At 39.9% G+C, this 21,995-nt stretch overlaps 3 protein-coding genes across 10 annotated transcripts in view; 2 read left to right on the top strand and 1 right to left on the bottom strand.

Moving 5' to 3' along the window:
• LRRC39 (leucine rich repeat containing 39) overlaps nt 1-4,267 on the top strand; it is a 16,904-nt gene extending 12,637 nt beyond the window's left edge. Inside the window, exons 8-9 of the mRNA XM_061633827.1 lie at nt 562-701; nt 1,387-4,267. Coding sequence (XP_061489811.1) covers nt 562-701; nt 1,387-1,436 — 190 coding nt within the window. The 3' untranslated portion in view covers nt 1,437-4,267. The remainder of the gene's footprint in view (nt 1-561; nt 702-1,386) is intronic.
• TRMT13 (tRNA methyltransferase 13 homolog) lies at nt 1,202-15,759 on the bottom strand. Of its 3 annotated transcripts, none has more exons than XM_061633823.1 (11): nt 15,578-15,759; nt 14,281-14,327; nt 14,129-14,195; nt 13,230-13,292; nt 12,219-12,291; nt 11,618-11,724; nt 10,608-10,775; nt 10,235-10,301; nt 3,341-3,415; nt 2,330-2,753; nt 1,202-1,878 (listed from the first exon to the last, which is right to left on the bottom strand). In XM_061633823.1, exons 1-11 carry the CDS (start codon nt 15,710-15,712, stop codon nt 1,683-1,685), a joined length of 1,422 nt encoding a protein of 473 aa, XP_061489807.1. In that variant the 5' UTR covers nt 15,713-15,759; the 3' UTR covers nt 1,202-1,682. The 3 variants fall into 3 exon arrangements, with proteins under 3 accessions (XP_061489807.1, XP_061489808.1, XP_061489810.1); XM_061633824.1 differs by having other exon boundaries at nt 12,219-12,288; XM_061633826.1 differs by lacking the exon at nt 15,578-15,759 and adding an exon at nt 14,666-14,798.
• SASS6 (SAS-6 centriolar assembly protein) overlaps nt 15,569-21,995 on the top strand; it is a 26,640-nt gene continuing 20,213 nt past the window's right edge. For 2 of the 6 annotated variants that reach the window (XM_061633821.1, XM_061633820.1), the window contains exon 1: nt 15,569-15,881. In XM_061633821.1, coding sequence (XP_061489805.1) covers nt 15,814-15,881 — 68 coding nt within the window. In that variant the 5' untranslated portion in view covers nt 15,569-15,813. The remainder of the gene's footprint in view (nt 15,882-21,995) is intronic. The other 4 variants (XM_061633822.1, XM_061633819.1, XM_061633817.1 and 1 more) reach the window with 3 other exon arrangements.

Here is a 21,995-nt window from a genome sequence, read left to right as displayed (position 1 = left end):
GCCCCCTGCCAATATATGAGCATTGTCACCAGCCTGAGGGAATAATGTGCACCCTGATTCCTTGATGTATCCCCCAGAATAGCTGGCAGGTGAGGGGAATCCAACATCATCACTGCTCACAAAGCACATCAGCAGTAACTAATGGCTGGGGATATGTGTATGAATACATAGCATAAACAATTTTAATCTACAATTGACATAAATTTAATGGTCCTAATCCAGCTAAAGCTTATTGTGGCTAACAATACTGTAAGAGTGGAATGGATGCTAGCTCAGAACTGTCTACACTGACTGCCAGTAGCTCTCCAGGGTTTCAGACAGGGGGCATTCCCAGACTACTCGGAGATGTCAGGGTAGAATCAGGGACCTTCTGTATGCAAAGTAGATGTTCTACCACTAAGCTGGTTTAGTGTTATGTGGGAACTGAGCCAGTAAGTTGTAGGTTTTGAAAAATATATACTATCCACACAAGCTTCACTGAGGTAACGGGTTGTGAGGTTGTTAGGTCTGAAACAACTCTTCCTGTTTTGTTTTTTGAATATAACTCTAATATATCATTAGATTTGTCAACTTCAGAGACAACCCACTGAAGTTGCAGGTAACACTTCCGCCTTGTGAGAATGCTGAAGAGGAAGAGGAACAGGAGCTGTATGGAATCCAGTTCATGCATGCATACATTCAAGAGTCACTCAACAGAAAAGGTATCTTTATACTGTTAAAATTTGAATTCAGTGAGCAAAACCAGGGGCATATTTTCAAGTGATGCAGCTTTGTAATATTTTACTTTGTAATGTTTCTTCTTCCTCAGGAAGGAAAAGTATTCCTTCTTAGATTGTTGCTGCCACTTTACCAAATGCAGACAGCAATGAAGGTGTTTCTCTCTGAGCTGTCAAAAGCTATTTCAGGGCAAGTTGGGGAAGTGCCAATATATCATTAGATTTATCAACGTATGTGTTACCTTAATTCATGTGCCCTCCTTGAACATAAGATTTTCCAAGGGAAAGCTCTGATGAAAATCACCCCTTCTGAGACAAACTGCAGCCACAGCTGGATTTTCATTGTGCCTGTGGCACACAAGAAATTGTTAAAAGCTCCATCTCTGTGCACTTTACCCCAACCTTGATTGGGGGCTCTATTATGTGTTAAATGTAAAGTATAATTTGATCCAGTCTATTAGCAGGGGAAAAAGTACTGAACAGGCTTCAGCTAAGCTCTTTAATTCTATGCAAGTATGTAATTAAAACAGTTTTTAAAACTTGTAAAAACCCTTACAAAAAGGTATAGTGAACAAATTAGGTAGGATTATAACTAAGTTGTCATTAAAAAATTTAAATGTGAAATTTTCTTGGCATGTGGATTTCTTCCATTCAATGTGTTCTCTTTCAGAAAACATGGAAAATGATATTCTAGCTGGTGCTGCTGTCAACGACAAGTAAAAAAAAAAAGTCAATCCATGCCAGTCTGGGTTTTCACTATTACTGGAAGGTAACAACTGCAGTTCTTCCAGGCACAGAGGAATTGAACAGTACACATATCCGCTATAACAATTATGTAAAGGTGTTCCCTCAATGCAAAAAAGTAAGTTGGTGCCGGTACTTATTTGGCAAGCACAATAGTGGATGTTAGAAATGTAGAAATTTTCTACAGACACTGTGTCCAGTAGTTCTGAAGACCTCCAGTTTTTAAGCAGTTGAAGGGACTAGTGAAGACTGATGAGGCACAGCTGTTAAGAGTACATTTTCTAAGGACACACTGGGATCTGTATAGTGCTGCAACACAGCTTCATACCCCCTCTGCTGTAAATATTCAATCCGACCATGATCAATCAACAGTTTGCAAAGGTGACCTATCTGCTTTCGGTCCTCAGCGGTTAGTAGCCTAGAACAAAAAAGAAAAATGTTTTAAATATACCAATGCTAACATTTTAAGGAATCAAAAGAGGACATCAGATTTAGAGCATTTCAGTGAAGGCAGGCAGCTTAGATTTCCTTAAAATTTAAAACTAGAGTAATACAGTACCTTAAAGGCTAACAAATGTATGATTGCGTAAGCTTTCACAGACTAGAATCTAATTTAAAACTTTGTACTTTGTATCAAATTACAAAATACATTTTGGGAGGAAAATAACTATTCTAATCTACATATCTGAAAGACTATCAAATGCATTTAACTGGCTATGGGGCAGTATACAAATGTATAAATAAATAAATAAATAAATAAATAAATAAATAAATAAATAAATAAATAAATAAATAAATAAATAAATAAATAAATGAAAGTAAAACTTATTTATTTCAGTAACCTGTTGTTACGTGAAATGATCACGTACCCTTGCAGGCTATCCAAATTATATTCAACACTTCTGCCATGCTGCTCATGTTCTTCGGCCTCGTTGCTTTGTTCTTCATTCTTTGCATGAGTTGTATAGGTTTTTGCAGTGGTTTCTCTCATGCCACAAGTGGCCCAGCTTGTCATTCTTTTAAAATAGTTGAATTCCATTGCCCCAAGTCCTACTGTTGTAAAGAACTCTTGGCCTACGTAATGCTTCCAGTCACACTTGTGATGGCAACATAGAGCAATAACAATTCCAGCCACGGGGCTCCAATTCTCAGTTACAGGCTCGCTATAGGATTCATCAGAATAGTTAGATGTTCTGTTGGTTGCATTGTTCTTGAAGCGTTTTGATGCAGGACCTTCCTTTTTGTCATCACAGAGTTTTGCATAGGTTTCAACTAAACACCTCAAAGCAAGATCTGAGAACACATAGGAAGTGTTTGAACTGTGGCTGCTTCAAACAACAATATAAACAATGAACTGTTGTAAAACTTTTGTACCATTGATGCTTGAATCATCTTTTCACCCTATTCAATCCACAACAGTTGGATAACATGGCTCATTAATAGATGTACCATATTTATGGTACAGTATTTTCAAGAGACATTTTAGTGTTACTGCTTAATAGCCCAATTGTATACAGTTTGAGTTCCATCGGACTTAACACCCAAGTTAAATATGAGCAGGCTTGCAGCTCCAGTATATTAACTTAAAAGTACAGTACTTATGTATGAAAGCATTTGGTAAGTCTTATTAACTTGCTTCAGATTGCTTAATTTTATTAGCTACATAAATATAATTACAAGGTATGTTTACACAGATCCAAAGTGTTCAGCAGCAAAAGGCTATATACCAAGAAAAGACAATGAAATACTGAATAAAGTCAAAGCTGTATTAAGTAATGTGACCTTTCGGGCTTGTGTAATTTTAACCAGAACTAGCTTCTCACAGTATAGTTCAATCATATTTCTCTTCACCAACAAAAATAGTATTGCACAATTTGTACCTGTTGCAGCACCACATACATGCTTTCCAATTCCTATTACAGGTAGCTTCTCTTTCACAAGAACAGGTACGTTATCTGAAAGAAATAAACCCAGCCAGAATGTTTCTGAATGCTGTAGATACACATATACATCAAGAAATCAGAAGAAAATTCAAACGGAAAGTTGTATGCCATCACATACAAATTACGCATTGATACAATAGCAGGGTAGTCAGCGATATAGTATGGCCCCACTCATATGCCAGGTTAGGTTCCAAACCCCCACCAAAAAGCAAAAACTGCCGAAAAGCTGATCTTCCCCTCCTCTGGTGCAATCAGCTGGAGTGTGGGAGTCTGATTGCCCCAAGGAGATCAGCTGTAGCGCACTACAGCTGATCTTCCCCTCCTCTGGCGCGATCAGCTTGAGCGCGGGAGACTGATCGCACCAGAAGAGGAGATCAGCTGTAGCGCGGGAAGCTCCAGCCCCCCCTCCAGCTGATCACCCCACTGGAGCAATATTAACGGAACGCCGAGAAGCGAGGCCCTACTGTACTTTGATAAAAGTTTTGAAGAAACATATTCAAGAAGCACAGTAGGAGACAGAGCATCAAATCTAAGAACATAAGTGAATCACATCAAAGGCCCTTCTAGTCCAGAATCCTGTTTCTCACAAGCTCTTTGTGGCTGACTCTGGGAATCTCAGAAGCAGTGTATAAAGGCAATAGCCTGCTTCCATGCTATTCAGTAAGCTGTTCAATAATACCAAACAATTCAGACACACATTCCTGGCCAAATGTTCTATACTTTGATGCAGTGCCTTCATGTTTTTCAGTGCAATGCATTAAATTTAGCCATGCATATATCTTTGAAAAATAATCTACAAACCACTCATCTAAAATAAAAGTACACAGGACTAATCTGAAGTTAGTTTAGATAGAAATCCAAACATGCAGTCTACAAAATGTATTAAATAGAATAATTCACATGAAATTATAGCACTCTGATTGATTTGTGTATTTATGATTATTAACATTTTAAGAAATACAAACAGAGATCACTGAAAATGTGTAGTAAGAGATTTCAAAAGTTGTAGTTATTATACAGTCACGAGTAGCTGTATACTATAGCCAGCATGGATTTTTTCGCATTCTGCAATGTTAAATTTAAAATACCTCCCATACCATTCTGATGCTTCCCATATGCTCATTTCAAAACAAAACCTTACAAAACATATAGTCCTGAACTAAGAAACACTTAACAACCTTCTAAATTTTCATGGCGATACACAAAACAGTCAGACAGAATCGAGAGTTCACAGGGTAAAAAGAAAGAGTAAAAACAGACCCCTTTGGGACTTTTTCTGTCAGAGTTCTCATAATTTGTTGGAATTAATTAAAAATCAGCCATGTTCACAGAGTACCTATAATCCAACTACTGGCCTTGCCCCATACTCTGACCTTCATCTTCTACAGTTTAAAAGTTTAAAAATGCCTAGCTGATTTTTAATTAATTGAAAAAATTTAACATTGAAGTCAATGATAAGCCAGGGCATGCTCAGTAAGAACCAACTGTCAGTGTGCTAAAGCCAGACTCACAGCTGCTTGGCTTGGCTAATCAGGGGGCCACACCCACACCAGACCTTTATTTCACTTTGAACCGTCATGGCTTCCCTCAGAGAATCCTGGGAAGTGTAGTTTGTGAAGGGTGCTGAGAAGAGACTCCTATTCCCCTGACAGAGTTCCTGTAGCCAGAGTGGTTTAACAGTCAGCCTCTCTGATTGAACCTTTGTGAGGGGAACAAGGCATCTCCTAGCATCTCTGAGCTTGTTGTTGTTGTTGTTATGTGTCTTCAAGTCGATTATGACTTAGGGTGACCCTATGAATCAGCGACCTCCAATAGCATCTGTTATAAACCACCCTGTTCAGATCTTGTAAGTTCAGGTCTGTGGCTTCCTTTATGGAATCAATCCATCTCGTTTGGTCTTCTTCTTTTTTTAGTCCCTTCTGTTTTTCCTAACATTATTGTCTTTTCTAGTGAATCATGTCTTCTCATGATGTGTCCAAAGTATGATAACCTCAGTTTCATCATTTTAGCTTCTAATGATAGTTCTGGTTTAATCTGTTCTAACACCCAATTATTTGTCTTTTTCACTGTCCATGGTATGCGCAAAGCTCTCCTCCAACACCTCATCTCAAATGAGTTGATTTTTCTCTTATCCACCTTTTTCACTGTCCAACTTTCACATCCATACACAGAGATCGGGAATACCATGGTCTTTAGTGTTCAGTGATACATCATTGCATTTGAGGACCTTTTCTACTTCTCTCATAGCTGCCCTCCCCAGTCCTAGCCTTCTTCTGATTTCTTGACTATTGTCTCCATTTTGGTTAATGACTGTGCCAAGGTATTGATAATCCTTGACAAGTTCAATGTCCTCATTGTCAACGTAAAAGTTACATAAATCTTCTGTTGTCATTACTTTAGTCTTCTTGATGTTCAGCTGTAGTCCTGCTTTTGTGCTTTCCTCTTTAACTTTCATCAGCATTCATTTCAAATCATTACTGGTTTCTACTAGTAGTATGGTATCGTCTGCATATCGTAAATTCTTGATCTTTCTCCCTCCAATTTTCACACGTCCATCTTGGTCCAATATCATTTTCCGTATGATATGGTCTGCGTATAGATTAAACAAATAGGGTGATAAAATACACCTGTCTCACACCCTTTCCGACTGGGAACCAATCGGTTTCTCCATATTCTCTCCTTACAGTAGCCTCTTGTCCAAAGTATAGGGAGGAGGCAACTCTCGGCACCCTTCACAAACTACACTTCCCAGGATTCTTTGGGGGGCGCCATGACTGTCTAAAGTGGAATAAAGGTCTGGTGTGGATGTGACCAGTTTCAGCTTTAGTTTAAATTGGGTGGGAGACTACATGTGCCTGCTGTAGAATAAGAAGGCGGGGGAAACGCTGAAAAAGAATGATACTGTTCATAATGTTTTCCTTTTGGAAAGGAAAGGGGTTTCCCCTCTGCCCAGTGCCCGCCCACCCAATCTCCTCCCCTCCCCTCCCCCTTCTTGCCCTCCAGGTTAGTTTCACCTATCCTAAACATGATTACACAGAAGTAAATCCTGCTGAACACAAAAAGCATGCAAATGATCAAACCTGCCTTCCCCTCCTCCTCCCTCCTATCCCCTTCCTTTTGCTCCTTCCTTCCCCCTCCCCCATACCCTTTCAATCCCCTCTTCCTCCTCCCCCATGGTTAGTTTTACCTATCCTAAGCATGATTGCATGGGAGTAAGTCCCACTCAACTCAATAAGCATGCAAATGATCAAACCTGCCCTTCTCCTCCCCTTCCCCTCCTGCCTGCTTCCATCTCCCTCCTCCCCTCTGCCCTTCCTCCTCTTCCTCCCCTCCCCATCCCCTGTGGTCAGTTACATCTATCCTAAGCATGATTGCAGGGAAGTAAATCCCACTGAACTCAATAAGCATGCAAATTATCAATCCATTCTCAGCAAACTTGCACAGGATCCCATTTCTTACCTCCCAGATTAAAAGCAGAGAAATTCACTAATAGGCAAACAAAACAAAAAAACTTGCGGTTTAAGAACGTACCTATTACCAACAGATATTTCTATCAAACTTTAAAAAGCAGGGAAATCGGGCAGCTATAGTGAATGCACCAGGGCAGCAGGAGACCCCCTCTGTGGGATATTGTACTGCCATACAAATTTGTAAAAATGCAAATACAATTTGGATTGGTCTTTCACAGTCCAATCCACTTCCTATGTAGCTTGGAAGAATTTAGTTACATGTGCCTCTGAGTGATGGCAACACCTGCAATAAGCCCAAATTACAGAAACAGGGCATGCGCCATGCTTTTCTTGTTTTACCAGGGATGAAGCAACAATATTAAAACAGTTGATATCATTCAGATAGTCATTTTAAATATGTTTAATTTACTTTGCAATTTTAGTGAAGTTTCCTATAGTATATCATTTTCTTTTGCTTCTGTTTCTGTGAATATGTGAAGTACAGCAACACTTTGCAACCCTAAAAATAGCTCCAAAAACAATTCTGGAATAATGGCAGTGATTATTCTGCGCAATAGTTACCAATGGACATGAGAAGTGTCTCAGTCTGCAGGACCGGTTCTAAAGGGCAGCCAGATGGGGCACTGGCCCAACAGCCCCTGGAGTTACAGGGGGGCCCTCAGCCGCCCCTCCGCTCCCCTTCTGCGATCCACAGCCCCCCACGCCCCCCTACCTCTCTGCTGTTGTTTACCATTGCCCTTAATGAAGATGGCAGCCGTGGTTTGCTTCTGTTTCTGTGAATATGTGAAGTACAGCAACACTTTGCAACACCAAAAAAACTCCAAAACCAAGTGTAGAATAATGACACTGACTATTCTGCAGAATAGTTTCCAATGGACATGAGGGGTGTCTCAGTTTGCACAAGATAAAACAGTGGGAGTTGAAAAATATTCTAGCAAAAGTCTAGGTGTGATCTATGTTTTTAATTGACCATGCTCGCCTTTCCTTGAGCGGTTTAAGCATAGCAGGCTGAATCATTCATCTTGGGCAAGTTTGTTTTTTCAAACAGCTAGAGTCATTGCTTAAGTAGCAACATATTGTAATCTGTCTGATTTTACATCAAACTGTAGTTTCGGATTCAACTGTTAATGCGCCCAAAATAGAAATAGAGCATAACCTCCAGTTTGCAACAAAAAAGGCTATTTTCACCATCATATGATATCGACCAATAAAAAGGCTTTGAAATTAATAAAAATAAATTTGACACAGATTTCTAAGATGAATAATGAGAGAAATGTAATTTTATAGGTTACATTCTCTGTAGAAACAGTAGTAACACAGGAAAGAAGCAAAGTAAGAACATACCAACAAACATACAAAAACGGAATAAGAGGAGAGGTCCTCTTGTGGATAAGGGATTGATTAAGAAGCAGAAAGCAGAGAATAGGAATAAATGGGCAGTTCTCCCAATGGAGGGCTGTAGAAAGTGGAGTCCCTCAAGGATCGGTATTGGGACCTGTACTTTTCAACTTGTTCATTAATGACCTAGAATTAGGAGTGAGCAGTGAAGTGGCCAAGTTTGCTGACAACACTAAATTGTTCAGGGTTGTTAAAACAAAAAGGGATTGCGAAGAGCTCCAAAAAGACCTCTCCAAACTGAGTGAATGGGTGGAAAAATCTCAAATGCAATTCAATATAAACAAGTGTAAAATTATGCATATTGGAGCAAAAAATCTTAATTTCACATATACGCTCATGGGGTCTGAACTGGCGGTGACCAACCAGGAGAGAGACCTCGGGGTTGTAGAGGACAGCACGATGAAAATGTCGACCCAGTGTGCGGCAGCTGTGAAAAAGGCAAATTCCATGCTAGCAATAATTAGGAAAGGTATTGAAAATAAAACAGCCGTTGTATAAATGTATTAAATACATATAATGCCATTGTATAAATCTATGGTGATGCTGCATTTGTACAGTTCTGGTCGCCTCATCTCAAAAAGGATATTATAGAGTTGGAAAAGGTTCAGAAGAGGGCAACCAGAATGATCAAGGGGATGGAGCGACTCCCTTATGAGGAAAGGTTGCAGCATTTGGGGCTTTTTAGTTTACAGAAAAGGCGGGTCAGAGGAGACATGATAGAAGTGCATAAAAGTATGCATGGCATTGAGAAAGTGGATAGAGAAACGTTTTTCTCCCTCCCTGATAATACTAGAACTCGTGGACATTCAAAGAAGCTGAATGTTGGAAGATTCAGGGCAGACAAAAGGAAGTACTTCTTTACTCAGCACATAGTTAAACTATGGAATTTGCTCCCACAAGATGCAGTAATGGCCACCAGCTTGGATGGCTTTAAAAGAAGATGAGACAAATTCATGGAGGACAGGTCTATCAATGGCTACTAGCCATGATGGCTGTACTCTGCCACCATAGACAGAGGCAGTATGTTTCTGAAAAACAGTTGCCGGAAGCCTCAGGAGGGGAGAGTGTTCTTGCACTCAGGTCCTGCTTGCGGGCTTTCCCCAGGCACCTGGTTGGCCACTGTGAGAACAGGATGCTGGACTAGATGGGCCACTGGCCCAATCCAGCAGGCTCTTATGTTCTTATGTAATTCTCTGTCTTTGGAGATGGCAGGTATTGTCACCAGTCACCATATGCTCAGAGGCACGTTACCAAATTCTTCCAAGCTACATAGGAAGTGGATTGAACTGTGAAAGACCAACCCAAATTGTATTTGCATTTTGACAAATTTGTATGGCTGTACAGTATCTCAGACAGGAGGTCAGGTCTCCTGCTCCCCTGGTGCATTCACTATAGCTGCCCAATTTCCCTGCTTTTTAAAGTTTGATAGAAATATCTGTTGGCTATAGGTATGTTCTTAAACTGCAAAGTTTTTTGCTTATTAGTGAATATATTTGTGAATAGTGTTTTATCGAGATTTTTACTAAATGTAACAACAAACAAGTAACACAACAAAGTACAATAAACATATCACTCTATATAAAATAGAAAAAGAGTACATTCAGCAATAGAAGCTTTATATATAAAATAAAAAGAATACCAGAAAGCAGAATAATAGAATTAAAAAGGATACACATCCCACCAAAAGGGAGTTAATGATGTAGGCAGTCTCGCTTCTGTCCCATCTTTGATAGCATAACATAAAAAGTATCGGATACCAATACATATTTGTTTCAGTATACAAATTCTTTCCATCCATATCCAATTCTCTAGCCATGGTATCACACTCGATCTCAGTCTTAACTAAGATTAATAAACCTTATCCTGCCTTAATCTATTCAAAAATAATCATTGTCTTTTGCAGAGTTCATAAATAATGTTTACTGTGTAACTGAAAGTAATGTAACATGAAGGAGCAACTTACTTAAACACAAGTGCTGGATATCAACTTGAAGTCTTTCAAAGCAATTTTTTCTATGCTTACCATCTACCTGTGTAAACAGAACACTCCATTATCATGAAGTAATGGCCCCCTAAAAACCTACTCAGCAAATTCCAGTTATATTTTACAATTCAAATAAAAAATGTTCAACAGAAGAAATTACCAAAACTTATTTATTACTATGAAACTGTTGTTGAAGACTTTAAAACAAAGTGACTTTAACTTTAGTTTTTGAACTCATTTATTTTATTGATAAACATCTATTTGAAAAAAACCAAACACCCCTATGTACTTTTATTTTCTTTTTCTTTGCATTGTGTTATTTATTTTTATAAAGCTTGCAGTACTGTCCTACCTTAAACCTGGTAGTTGCCCTTTCAACAAGAAGAAAATGCACATCTTTAGAATCTTGTAATGCTATATCAACCCAGTGGGACAGCTTTCCTCGTCCTGCTCCAAATTCAACAAAACAGTTGCCTGGTTCAAGCAAATGCAATCTTTCCATGTTACCTAATATAGAAGCCTACAGATGTTAAAAGATTATTGATGAACCCAGCAAATTCATTATCTGTAATATCATTAACATAAATCACAATCAACAGCATTTTCCATAACACCTACTAAAATACTAGTTTTGATTCTGCCTTTACTTCTGGTACAAGAATGTACGTTAGTACAACAATCTTAGCAATCACAGAAGCCAAAGCTGTCTGTGTGACATCTTTGTCCTGTGCACAAGATACTTTTCTAGGTACTTGAGATGGGATCTAAAAATTAAATTATTGCATTGTCATTTTCAGCAGATTCAGGGAACTCCAGGGGTCACCTATGTAGCACTCGCAGACACATGCACCCACAGAGGCCTTCCCTGACACTCATATGGTTTCCTTTCCCCGAAGTTAGGCTTGAAAGAAGCATTGTTGTAGCTAATAGAATAGATTGTGATGTATGTGTGGTGTCCACAATAGTTTATCTGCAACTGTACCCATGGACCCAAAAAGGTTGGTGAAACTGTAGTCAAACATCTTTTTGACTGTTACTTACCCAATATTAGGAGGATTTTTGGCATCTACTTCTTAAGAATTTTATTGATTTATTACATGTCAAAACTCAGCACAAACATGTCAAAACTCAGCACAAATGTCAAAACTCAGCACAAAGCAATTTCAGAAATAAAGTTAGATACACCAACACTTTCAAGACATTACCAGGTAGTTGATAATATTTAAACTGAGAGCATAAGGCTAAACTGTCGAAAGATAGATGTTTAAAGATGTTTAAAAGGAGCTAAGACGACAAATCAAATAGAAACTAACCAGAAACTTTGGCTAAAGTCAATAGGGACTACTAACAGGGGTGTATTACCTGTTGTTTCAAATGCTTAAAAGCTGCATCTCCATTTTTAGGATCATTTAAGGCCTCTCGCAAAGCTTGGTGACAGAGGATTTGGTCCTCAAGTACATAATTTATACCTGTAAATGAAATGTGGAATTATCCATTTAAGTTTCAACTGAGGCAGTCACAAAGAACCTCCTTTCAAGTAAATAGTTTTTTTAGACTGAGCAGTAGCAGATGGCATGGTGGTGCTGTGCTGCTCACCTCATCTCCAGTTGGTTGTGTCACTGCTGCTTACAGGGAGATAGAGGGGAGGAGGCTGGCACGGAGCAAACACATTGGTGCGGTGCAAATGCAACCGACCAGAGGTCATATAAGCACCATTGTCCCACCACACTGTTCCCTACTGAGACCACTTTGCCAGTCAAATAAGAGTTCACAATTTTGATTAGCAAGTGTTTTAAATGGCTGGTATTTAATGGCTTTCTAGTTTAGTATTCTAAAAACTTTATTCTAAAAACATATTCTAAAAACATTAGGATATAACCATTAGGATAATTTCTACAATATTAAGAATGGTATCTTTCCTCAGCACCCAACATCATCCAATATAAAAATAGAGCAGACTCACAGTTACTTGCTCTTTTTAGCTTTCTAATTAAGTCCTCTAACTCTTCTTCAGAGAGAGTAGAAATTGGTACCTGCTGGAGTATACACAAAAGGAAATATATACCAAGTTTCTTCTTTTCTGTCTGTTTATATAATAAAGATTATCCCACATAAGCCAAATGGAGTAAGGCTCAAATAAGCAGTTTACATTTGATCTGATTCAATCAATATGCACCCGCCCTTAGACTAGTACTAGTCATGGGCAACAGGTGACCACGTACAGATCCCCTGGCATCATACTCAAATTATCACAAAAGGAAATTAAATGGGGAAGTAAATAATGATACAAACTGCCCAATGCTGACCCACATTCTAACTGAAGTGAACAGGAAACCATAAGGAGAAGAACTTGATGTTTTGCTGTTTCTCAGTGTTGCTAGTAAGTGTGAACACATATCTAGCAACTTGGCTATTTGGAGAAAAGTCAGTTGCATCCTACCAGCTGCTCTTTTTTATAGCTGTTAATGTTACCACTGGATCCTGTTTTGTAGTCCAGTCCTATGTGCATCTACCTGGAAGTAAGCCCCCATAATTTCAGTGGGATCTATTTCTGAACAAAGATGCATAGAATAAGTCTGATTCAACGGAGCACCCATAGTGACACAATGACTTTGGATGAAAGAGGTAATGACACATTAGATGATGGTGCAGTCACCTGTACAAAGGTCCCTTGGGTGCTGTGCCTCAAACAACCAGCAGCTTATGTTTCTGCCCAAGCAAAAACCAAAGAAACAGATTTCTCTATACTGGGGATCAAGACACAGGACAACTCAATCAACATTAAAACTTAATGGATTACCAAGACCAATCTTGCCGCAAAACCATGGTTGACACACAGAATATGTAGGCAAATGTGGGCACTGAAGTTATTACTGCAGCATCTACAAGAGGCAGTATTCTTGCACCAGGAAACATACTGTAACTTTCCTTGATGATCATTTGCAATAAACAACATGCATTTTAAATTATTCACCTGCTCTCCAGGCAGCTCTGTTGTACCTTTTAATCCTGCATTAATATCTTGAGCATAGTAGACCTTAAATAAATCACAGAACAGATATCAAGTCAAAGTTTAATTACGATAGGACAACATACAGTGATTTCCCCCCATATGTTTATATTGATTTATCTAGCCTTTCATTAAAAGATTCATTGAAAAGGATTCCTTTTATTCCAGAGACTTGATCATACTGCTGCTTAAGGCAGGGGCAGCTAACCTGTGGCCCTCCAGATGCTGCTGGATCCCAGCTCCCGTTGTTTCTGATCATTGGCCATGCTGGCTTGGACTAATGCAAGTCCAGGTTCAACATGATCTGGAGGACCATAGGTTAGCCACCCCTGATTTAACACAATCACAATGGTCATGCTGATTTTAGTAATGCTCAAGAAAGTACCTGTGGGAAGATGAAGCAAATATCTTTTTTTTTTAAAGCCAGAATAAGAGGTTCTATCTGAGAAAATATGGAATACTGATTTCAATTTACATAGAGGTTTTATGTTAGACTAAATGAAGGCTTCATTTTAATTTATTCCTGACCTTTCAAAAACTATTATTCTCCATTCCCTTTCCCTTTCAGTGTCATTCTTTTTATTTCCCCCTCTTTTAAACATTATTCAGTGCCACTGACGTCCCCTCTTTAGAAGAGCTTGCCTTGTACTTTGATATGCATGGCTTTAAGGGTCCGCAGGACTCCATAAACAATTTTTTGCATTGCTGTAATAAAAGTACCACCCAAACAAACTCCACATGGATTTTATCTCACTGGAGAACTGACAGAAAGGAGAATGGTAGTAACATAACTGCACAAGGCTGCTGTGCTTAGATCACACCTGTAAAGACCCTTTTAATCATGCAGTTAGAGCTACACTTACAGGCTTTGGTTTCTCCCTTGAATTACACTTTTTCAAGTGTTTTTGTAGCTGATCTTCATAAACAGTACTAAAAGCAGAAACAGAAAGAAAACTATCAGCACTATTCACCAGTCTTAAACAAAAAAAAATTAGCACCCATTGAGCTTGCTTACTGTTTTGGATCCAAAGGGCAGGGAATTCTTTTTCTGCTGTTTTCTTCCTGTGTGGAAAAAAGTTTTACATTTAAAATTGCATGTACTGTACCGGTCAATAGGTTGTATATAACTATGCCCTTCTGAGAGTAGACCTACTGAAATCAATGGACTCCAGTTAGCCAGGACCTCACAAAGATAATATATATAAACTGCATTAGTACCCAATGAAATACAAAACCAAAAGGTACTGTAATAGAATTTGGTATGCAGTTTGCACTCAAATCCATAAAAGATTACCTGGAAGTAAATCTTACATAAATGGGGGAGAGAATGTGTGAAGAGAATGCTTTGGTTAAAAAAAAACTGTTCTGAAGTTTCAGACTGCAATCTTATACACATTTACCTGGGAATAAGTTCCACTGAAGTCAGTGGGACTTCCTTTTGGGTACACATGCATAGGATTGCAGTGCACGCTGTTTTGTTTGAGATTCGACAAAGCCTCAGAATCTTCATCCAGTTTCATAGTTTTTCTGGGAGTGATGTTATACCTATAAATTGTACACTAAAAAATGTAAATGTACTGCCTTCAAGTCGATTCAGAGTTATGGTGACCCATTTGCATGAGGCTGAGAGGCAGTGACTGGCCCAAGGTCACCCAGTGAGCTTCATGGCTATGTGGGGATTTGAACCCAGGTCGTAGTCCAACACCTAACCAGAGCTTGGAAAAGTTACTTTTTTTGAACTACAACTCCCATCAGCCCAATCCAGTGGCCATGCTGGCTGGGGCTGATGGGAGTTGTAGTTCAAAAAAAGTAACTTTTCCAAGCTCTGCACCTAACCACTACACCACACTGGCTCTCTCAAATTGTACACTACAAATATTAATTTAAAGAAGAATTAGCTGGATGTGTGGGAGGATGAAATCCTGCATAATAGGCACAAGCTAAACACTGGAAGCCTTCGTCCGGCATGGAAATAAAGTGGTAGGGAAGCTGTACCTGTTGAATCTGTACCTGTTACTACAGAAAGCTGAAATTGAAATCTATGACAACCAGAATGTTTCCGAGCATGTGCAAAGTGGCTTTTCCTCACTACTCTAACCATTTCAGGAATGGAGAACGTTCTTGTTGATGCGTTTTGACATTCCAAGATTATTAAAACGAAAATGAATTAGATATTTATTTTAAAAAGGGTTCTTCTGCTCCACATTGCCTAGTAAGAAACAGGCTGGAGCCTCGCCCATCTCTCTTTACAGAATCAAGGTACCATCCTTCTCGGCCTCAGGCGCCCCCGTAGCCTGCGTGAGCCTTACTACCTCATGACCGCTGTGTTCCCCACAGAAGCGCTTGCCCTGAGCCGGGACCATCTTGCAGAAGCGTCTTTTCCGCTCCACAAAATAGGCGCAACGCCCAGGCTGAGGGGAAACCGCCACGGAAGGCTCCGCCGCCATCTTGCTTCGCTGACAGTTCTGCTCTTCCCTCCCACCAGTCGCGATAAGCCTTCCTCCTTTTTCCCCCCCGCGGGAGGCCGGCGCCAAACTCAAAGCGCAAGATGGCAACGGAGACTTTGTTCAGCCAGTTGGTACCTGTCCAGGTGAAGTGCCAGGCCTGTGAGGAGAGGTAAGGGACTAGCGCGGCTTCCCCGAGGGAAAAGGGGGTCTCTTTGCAGCTCCTCCCCCCTCGCAATGGGCTACAAGCTTTTTTTCCCTTTGGTTGGGCCGCCTTATAATAGTCGCATGTCCTCTTTCAGGCCGCGCTCTGTCACCCCAGCAGGCGGGCGGTTGGCTAGCTCACTAGTCCCCGACGGACCCTGGAAAGGTTGAGGTGGGGAATATGACTGCCCCTCTTCTCCACCCAAGGTTTCTTACAGAAAACCTTCAAAGCCATCAAGCTAGAAAGCTGTGGGTTTCTAAAATATGGCAACTTTTGTACCCCCACTACCCCCCCTGCTCAAGTTTTAAAAATCCTAAAATACATATTGTTGCATGAACGTCCGTGGCCTTGGGTTGTAAATGAGTTTAACTTTTTAAATAACCCCTTTGAGGTTATAAATAAATGTTGTGTTAGGTTTTAAAGAGCCACAAGACTTGAAATATTTGTGTGCTGTAACAGACTAACAGGGAGAAAAAGATGGCGGCTGGGGGAAGGTACTGTTTTACGAGCTCCGTTTCCAAGTTCATAAATTTGCTTTTTAAGGGCTTCTAGCACCACGAACTTTATCAACTATAATGAATTCCAACTCCTGTCTCACTTGTGATAAATTTAAAAGCAAATTAGACTCTGGCAGAGTGCCTGTTGAAGAGTCGTGTTTTGAGTGCTCTACCTACGCACATCTGTTTTGTAATCTTCTCTGGCTGAGAAATCCCCGTCTGAGCTTTCTACAAGCAAATTCTTTTCACAAACGTAAAAGCCTCTGTGTATATTAAGTTCGATTGTTTTGCGCAGTTTTCCTCATATTACAAGGAAACAGTTAAGCGCTACTAGCTTTGAGCGGTGAGCTGTCTTTTTAAGATTAGCTGTGTTCTGGACTGTTAACCCTTGGTCAGCTAAATCTTGGGAACCGTAACCACTCCATCGATGCTTCCAAGTTTTTTGAGACTCCTTTTTTCTTTTTCTCCTACATTTGTCCAAAAGTAAAACATAATCGGATGAAACTAGAGTGCCTCACTTCAAGATAAGGACTGTTACATAAAAAGTCAAACTCCAGGATACAATTAGTGGCTCATTTTAACCTAAACATAACATCTACAATCTAGGGCTGTATAGTCAATAAACCTCTTAATATTCTACAAGATGGTGCAAACAAGGAATAAGTGCTATGATATAGTTAACAAAATGGAAGAACTTTCCAGGGGTTCTAGTAAAGAAGGACTCCAATCAAAAATTACACAATTTTTTCCAATAAAAAACCTCTCAAAGCTTAAAAATAACATCAGAGTTTCCAACAATTCTGACACACCGCAAACAAATTTGTCTTGCTCCAATTTAAGCGAGGATTTCAGAGCTGGGGATGCTGTTGACAATTGGGATGATGAACAAATTCCGGTCTTCCTCTATACCCCATCCCTACAAACAGTCCCAAACGGTGGTCAGCAACTGGAATCAGAGGCAAATCTATCGCAACTTTCGATTGATCCCAATAATCCGAGTGAATTAAAAAATCACTCCATTTCAGATAGTGAGAGCTTGCTATCCTCTCACCAAAGTAGAATAGAGAGTCTTCCATCAAGCTCAGACAACAATTTAAAATTTCCTATAGAATGCCAAGGTTCTGCTTTAAATATCTCGCAAACAGACTCACTGTCAAAATTTTTTTTAAGAGCTGCAGATTCAGCAGCAATGGAGGACCTAGGTCACAAACTACTGTTAACGGGGCAGCAGTGCCTGAAACTCAAAATGGACATTGCAACTAAAGAGATTGAGAATATTAAAAACTACATTACTGAGGTAAATACATTATTAATGCTTCTGTTGGAAGAGCAATCTTCATTAAGTTTGTTAGTAAAAAACCTTAGGCCCCCACATAAAGGGGAACAACATCAAAAGGGACCAAAAGGAAAAAATCTTAAACCGATTTGCAAAAGAAAGAAACCCAAAAATACCATTAAAGGAATTTCTAGAAGAAAGAGTAAGATGAATTTTCAGAGGCTCTTTAAAATACTAGACAAGGAGGAACAACTACAGCAGTTGCTACCAAAACAGTGTGGACCTAAAGCAAAAGTGTCATCTCCTACAGACATGGAAGCTGCTCAGGATTTACAAAAAGAGGCACCTCCAGCCTGCTCTTCTGGAAATTTATCTGGAACTACCTTAAACAATCAGACCCAGAAGAGTGTTCTTCGGAAGACTTTGAGTCGGAGCTCTGGGAATGTTTCTCGGTCCAATACAGAATTAGTTTCTTGGAATTTAAAATATAACTCTGATAAACTGGCACTACTGAACCTTCCTTGGTCTAGAACTAAAGTGAGCCCCGATATTTGGAAACAAAAAATCTGCAACTTTCTTCTGTCATTGGGGCTAAGGATCATCTGGCCAGATGACATTACAAACGTGAAGTTTTTATACAATTCATCTCCAAATTCATCAGTTATTCTCACTCTCAATTCTTCAGTTATGGCGGCCCGATTGTTTGCCAAAAGAGCCTTCCTAGACAATTATGGAATTTCGGTTCAGAGATGCTTTACAAATATAGCGAAGCCTTTCCCCCTGTTTATTAGGAATGTCTCTTCAAACAACTCCTCGATTATAGAAAAGAAGAATTCTTCTCAGAGGTCAGAAAATGTCTCCTCGTGTAATAAAATCTCTACAATAAGTAAAAAGCAATTGTCAAATATAAATCAAACTTTATCTAAAAATCCTCCTAAGTCTTCTTTGCCAAAGGAACCAAAGAAACCTGCTGTCCCTATATCGCCTTTATCGTTGAGGCAACTTGAATTTGCAAGTCCAAACTCTATAAATTCCATCGGCTCTAACTTCCTCACTATTGATGCGACTACTTTCCACTCTTCAAACTCTTCTATTGAAGCCTCAGCTCATTCCCTTGAGTCGGCAAATAGCAACTCAATTCAGGAAGAGTTTTTTGATTTTACATGTGAGGGGGAGGAAGAACTGATAAATAGTTTCCCCTCCTTCGAGGATGCTGAACAGACTGAGGTAATTAATAAGCTACAACATTTGTTAAACAAATTAAGGGCCAGAAGAACCGGTTCTAGTTATCTGGAGCCTTATGAACTGGGATCACCGCCTAAAATACAATCAATAAGTCTGAAGAACTCTGTGAGCAACATGCTTCCGAGATACTCAAATATTTGCAGACCAAATTCATCTTGGGATACTTTAATTCAAACGGATGCCGATGAAAACTGACAATCTTCTTCTTCTCATAGTAATCTAGTATCACTTAAGCTTTTTGAGACCACACCAGAAGGCTGATCCATGTTACTCTTCTTCAGATCTGCTTATCTCTATTGTATGTGATCCATTCAGCTTTTGAGGCTGAACTTTCCTGCTGCATGGATGACCCCTGCCACCTGGTCCGAGAGTCCCAACTCTTCCTCATCTCCAGATCTCGTCAGGTTCTGGGCTTCATTACTGTACATAACAGGGGCTCCAAGTTATCCTTTGATCAGAAATCTTCCCACTGAGGCATGCCATTATTCTTACCTCTATATAATTTTATTATTTCACTCAAAAAGATCATAGCCACAGCCACAGTGTGGTGAGTACAGGCTTTCCAGAGCAAGCACATAAATACTACTTGTCATTGGCAATTTCTAAATCTCTCAAAGTAAGCAAGATCATTATAGCCAATGAAATCCTGCCTATAGTATTATTGCTAATTTCTGAAATCAGCATTTTCCATGAACATACATGAAAGATATGGGTTCACATGCATGTATGTGCTACAGATACACTAACAGATCTGGTAAGAGACATGTCTCAAATTTCATTCTAAGTTTTTTGTGAAACTTGCCCCGTACACCGCAAATGTTTATTTGATGACTCTTATGCAGCACAACGACTCTGCCTTAAGATCTTCTAGGATAAGCATTTCTATATTTTCATTTTATGTATATATGTAAGATAATACTGTCGTTTTACTTCCCCTTTGTATTTTATGCTTATAACAAGACGGGTCAATGACCGTAAAATAAACTGATTTGAACAGACTAACAGGGCAGACTCTCCACCTGAGTTCAGTTGATAGGAAGTAGGCCTTGTACCTAACCTAGGGCTTATCCAAACGGAGCAGGATAATCCACAGTTTCCATATTCAGTTTGTCATCTGATAGTCCTCACTTTGCCTTTTAGTTCGCTCTTTCCCAATTAAAGAAAACACTTTTTTGCACCCGCAGCTGTAAGACCCCTACATTCTTTTTGCTTTTTCCAAGCTCCGCCTCTAAAACCTTCCCCTATCAACCAATTGGTCAGTAAAAAAATTACGTATGCTTCTCTCCCCCTTTGCAATGAAGCACAATATGGCTGTAAAGGATTTCTCGCCTGGGAAGGAAAGGCTGCTGGTCATTTCACGCCTGCATTCCCAGAAGAATGAAATTGACAAAGCTTTAGGGAGCAGGCTTGAAACTGACCAGAAGCACTTTTCTTGTTTGCATTTGTGAAATTACACTTAAAAGAATGTATGATTTTCTGATTTGAAGCAAAAATCCCAGCAAGTAGAATGAAATTGACAAGGCTTTCTGAGGCAGGCTGAAACCGACCACCACCCCCCTTTCTCGCTTGCTGTGCATTGCAGATCTCACCCAGAGCGGCCGCCCAGTTTGCAGGCTGGCAAAAAATAAAATGCATCTGCGCAGTAGTTGCAGACCCCCCCAACACCCCACCATTGCGATGACTGGTTCAATTTTCCCGGGCTTATAATCGCACATGCGCAAAAGTGCAGATACGTGATTGGCTGGAATGAGGAGAAGGGGCAAGGGGAAACGCCCAAGAACCGCCCATCAGCTGTAAAGTGCGGTATTCCATCCTAACTCCTGAAGGCACAGCGGATGATTCCCGATTTTAAACAGCAAATTGCATTTTTGCCGGTATTGCGGATTTAACCCGCGAAAATGCGTAACAGCGCCAGACGTCATTTGGACGACCAAAAAATAATGAACACACATAGCGGGCGTGTCACACATTTTGCAGTTGTCTGGATGAGCCCCTAGACTCGTATGGCCACTTTTAATCCCCTTCTAGCGCTTGCCTGCCTTCATCAACATGCACAAAGGCAATCTTGAGTATATATAGACAGGCACTTTTGGGGGGCAGAGTTACTGTGCCTTTAACAGTTGTACGACAGGCAGAAATTCAGCAGGTCAAAGTAAGCACTTTCAATGTTACTCCTTGGAAATCAGTGGGGTTTACATTTCCACTTGTACATGGTAAGAGGTTTGTGCATCAGTGTGTGTACTCTCACTGACACAAATATGTGCATAACATTTCAGACAATCATATTTCCTTTCAGTGGAGCTTACAGTGGTGGACCATGAGTGCTTACTTGAAAGTAAGTCCCACTGCACCTGTTTTAGGCTGCAATCCTAAAAATCCCATTAAACACAATGAGACTTATTTCCAAGTAAATGTGCATATGATCACACCATTAGTGATTGAGTGCAGAAATCCCATGATTATGAACTTTTAAGAATGCTGCTTTTCAGCTAATGAGCAATTTGTTTTGGAACAGTGCAAACTGTGTTTTGAGTTATTGTTCAAAGTTTTTTTTAACCTATATTATATGAAAACAAATAATTTGTGTCTGTGCTTTAGAATTAAAAATTGAGGATAATGTGCTAATATATTTAGAATGAATTGGAAGTGACAAATATGATTTAATAAGACCCCTTCTAGAGTGAGTTTCTGTTCATGTTTGGTTTGTGCTGCAAATTGTCTAAACCATTGGCCACACCAGTGTTGTAATGTGGAGTGCTCCTGTACAGGATTCTAGTCAGCCATGCCCCCTTTCCAGGATGCTCCAGCTCATTCCACTCCTACCACAGTCAGTCGGGGTGTCTTGAGCACCCTGACAACATTTAGTCTTCATTAGGCTGTTCTTGGGTTGTACCCCACCCCACCCATTTTTCCTAAAGATTTTTTTGTACTCATAGAATCATAGAATAGTAGCGTTGGAAGGGGCCTATAAGGCCATCAAGTCCAACCCCCTGCTCAATGCAGGAATCCAAATCAAAGCATTCCCGACAGATGGCTGTCCAGCTGCCTCTGGAATGCCTCCAG

The sequence above is a fragment of the Rhineura floridana genome, chromosome 6 (assembly GCF_030035675.1).
Source record: "Rhineura floridana isolate rRhiFlo1 chromosome 6, rRhiFlo1.hap2, whole genome shotgun sequence".
Taxonomy (NCBI): domain Eukaryota; kingdom Metazoa; phylum Chordata; class Lepidosauria; order Squamata; family Rhineuridae; genus Rhineura; species Rhineura floridana.
The sequence above is the reverse complement of the archived record's forward strand: the minus strand, read 5'-3'. Positions and strand labels throughout refer to the sequence as shown.

Excerpts from the sequence above, each read along its gene's own strand:
- TRMT13 (XM_061633823.1), bottom strand. The coding sequence starts at position 15,712 with ATGGCGGCGGAGCCTTCCGTGGCGGTTTCCCCTCAGCCTGGGCGTTGC. Across the intron at positions 14,328-15,577 it reads GGGAACACAGCGGTCATGAG|GAAGAAAACAGCAGAAAAAG; the intron begins GTAGTAAGGCTC and ends TTTTCCACACAG. Across the intron at positions 10,776-11,617 it reads TTAAGCATTTGAAACAACAG|GCTTCTATATTAGGTAACAT; the intron begins GTAATACACCCC and ends TAACATCTGTAG.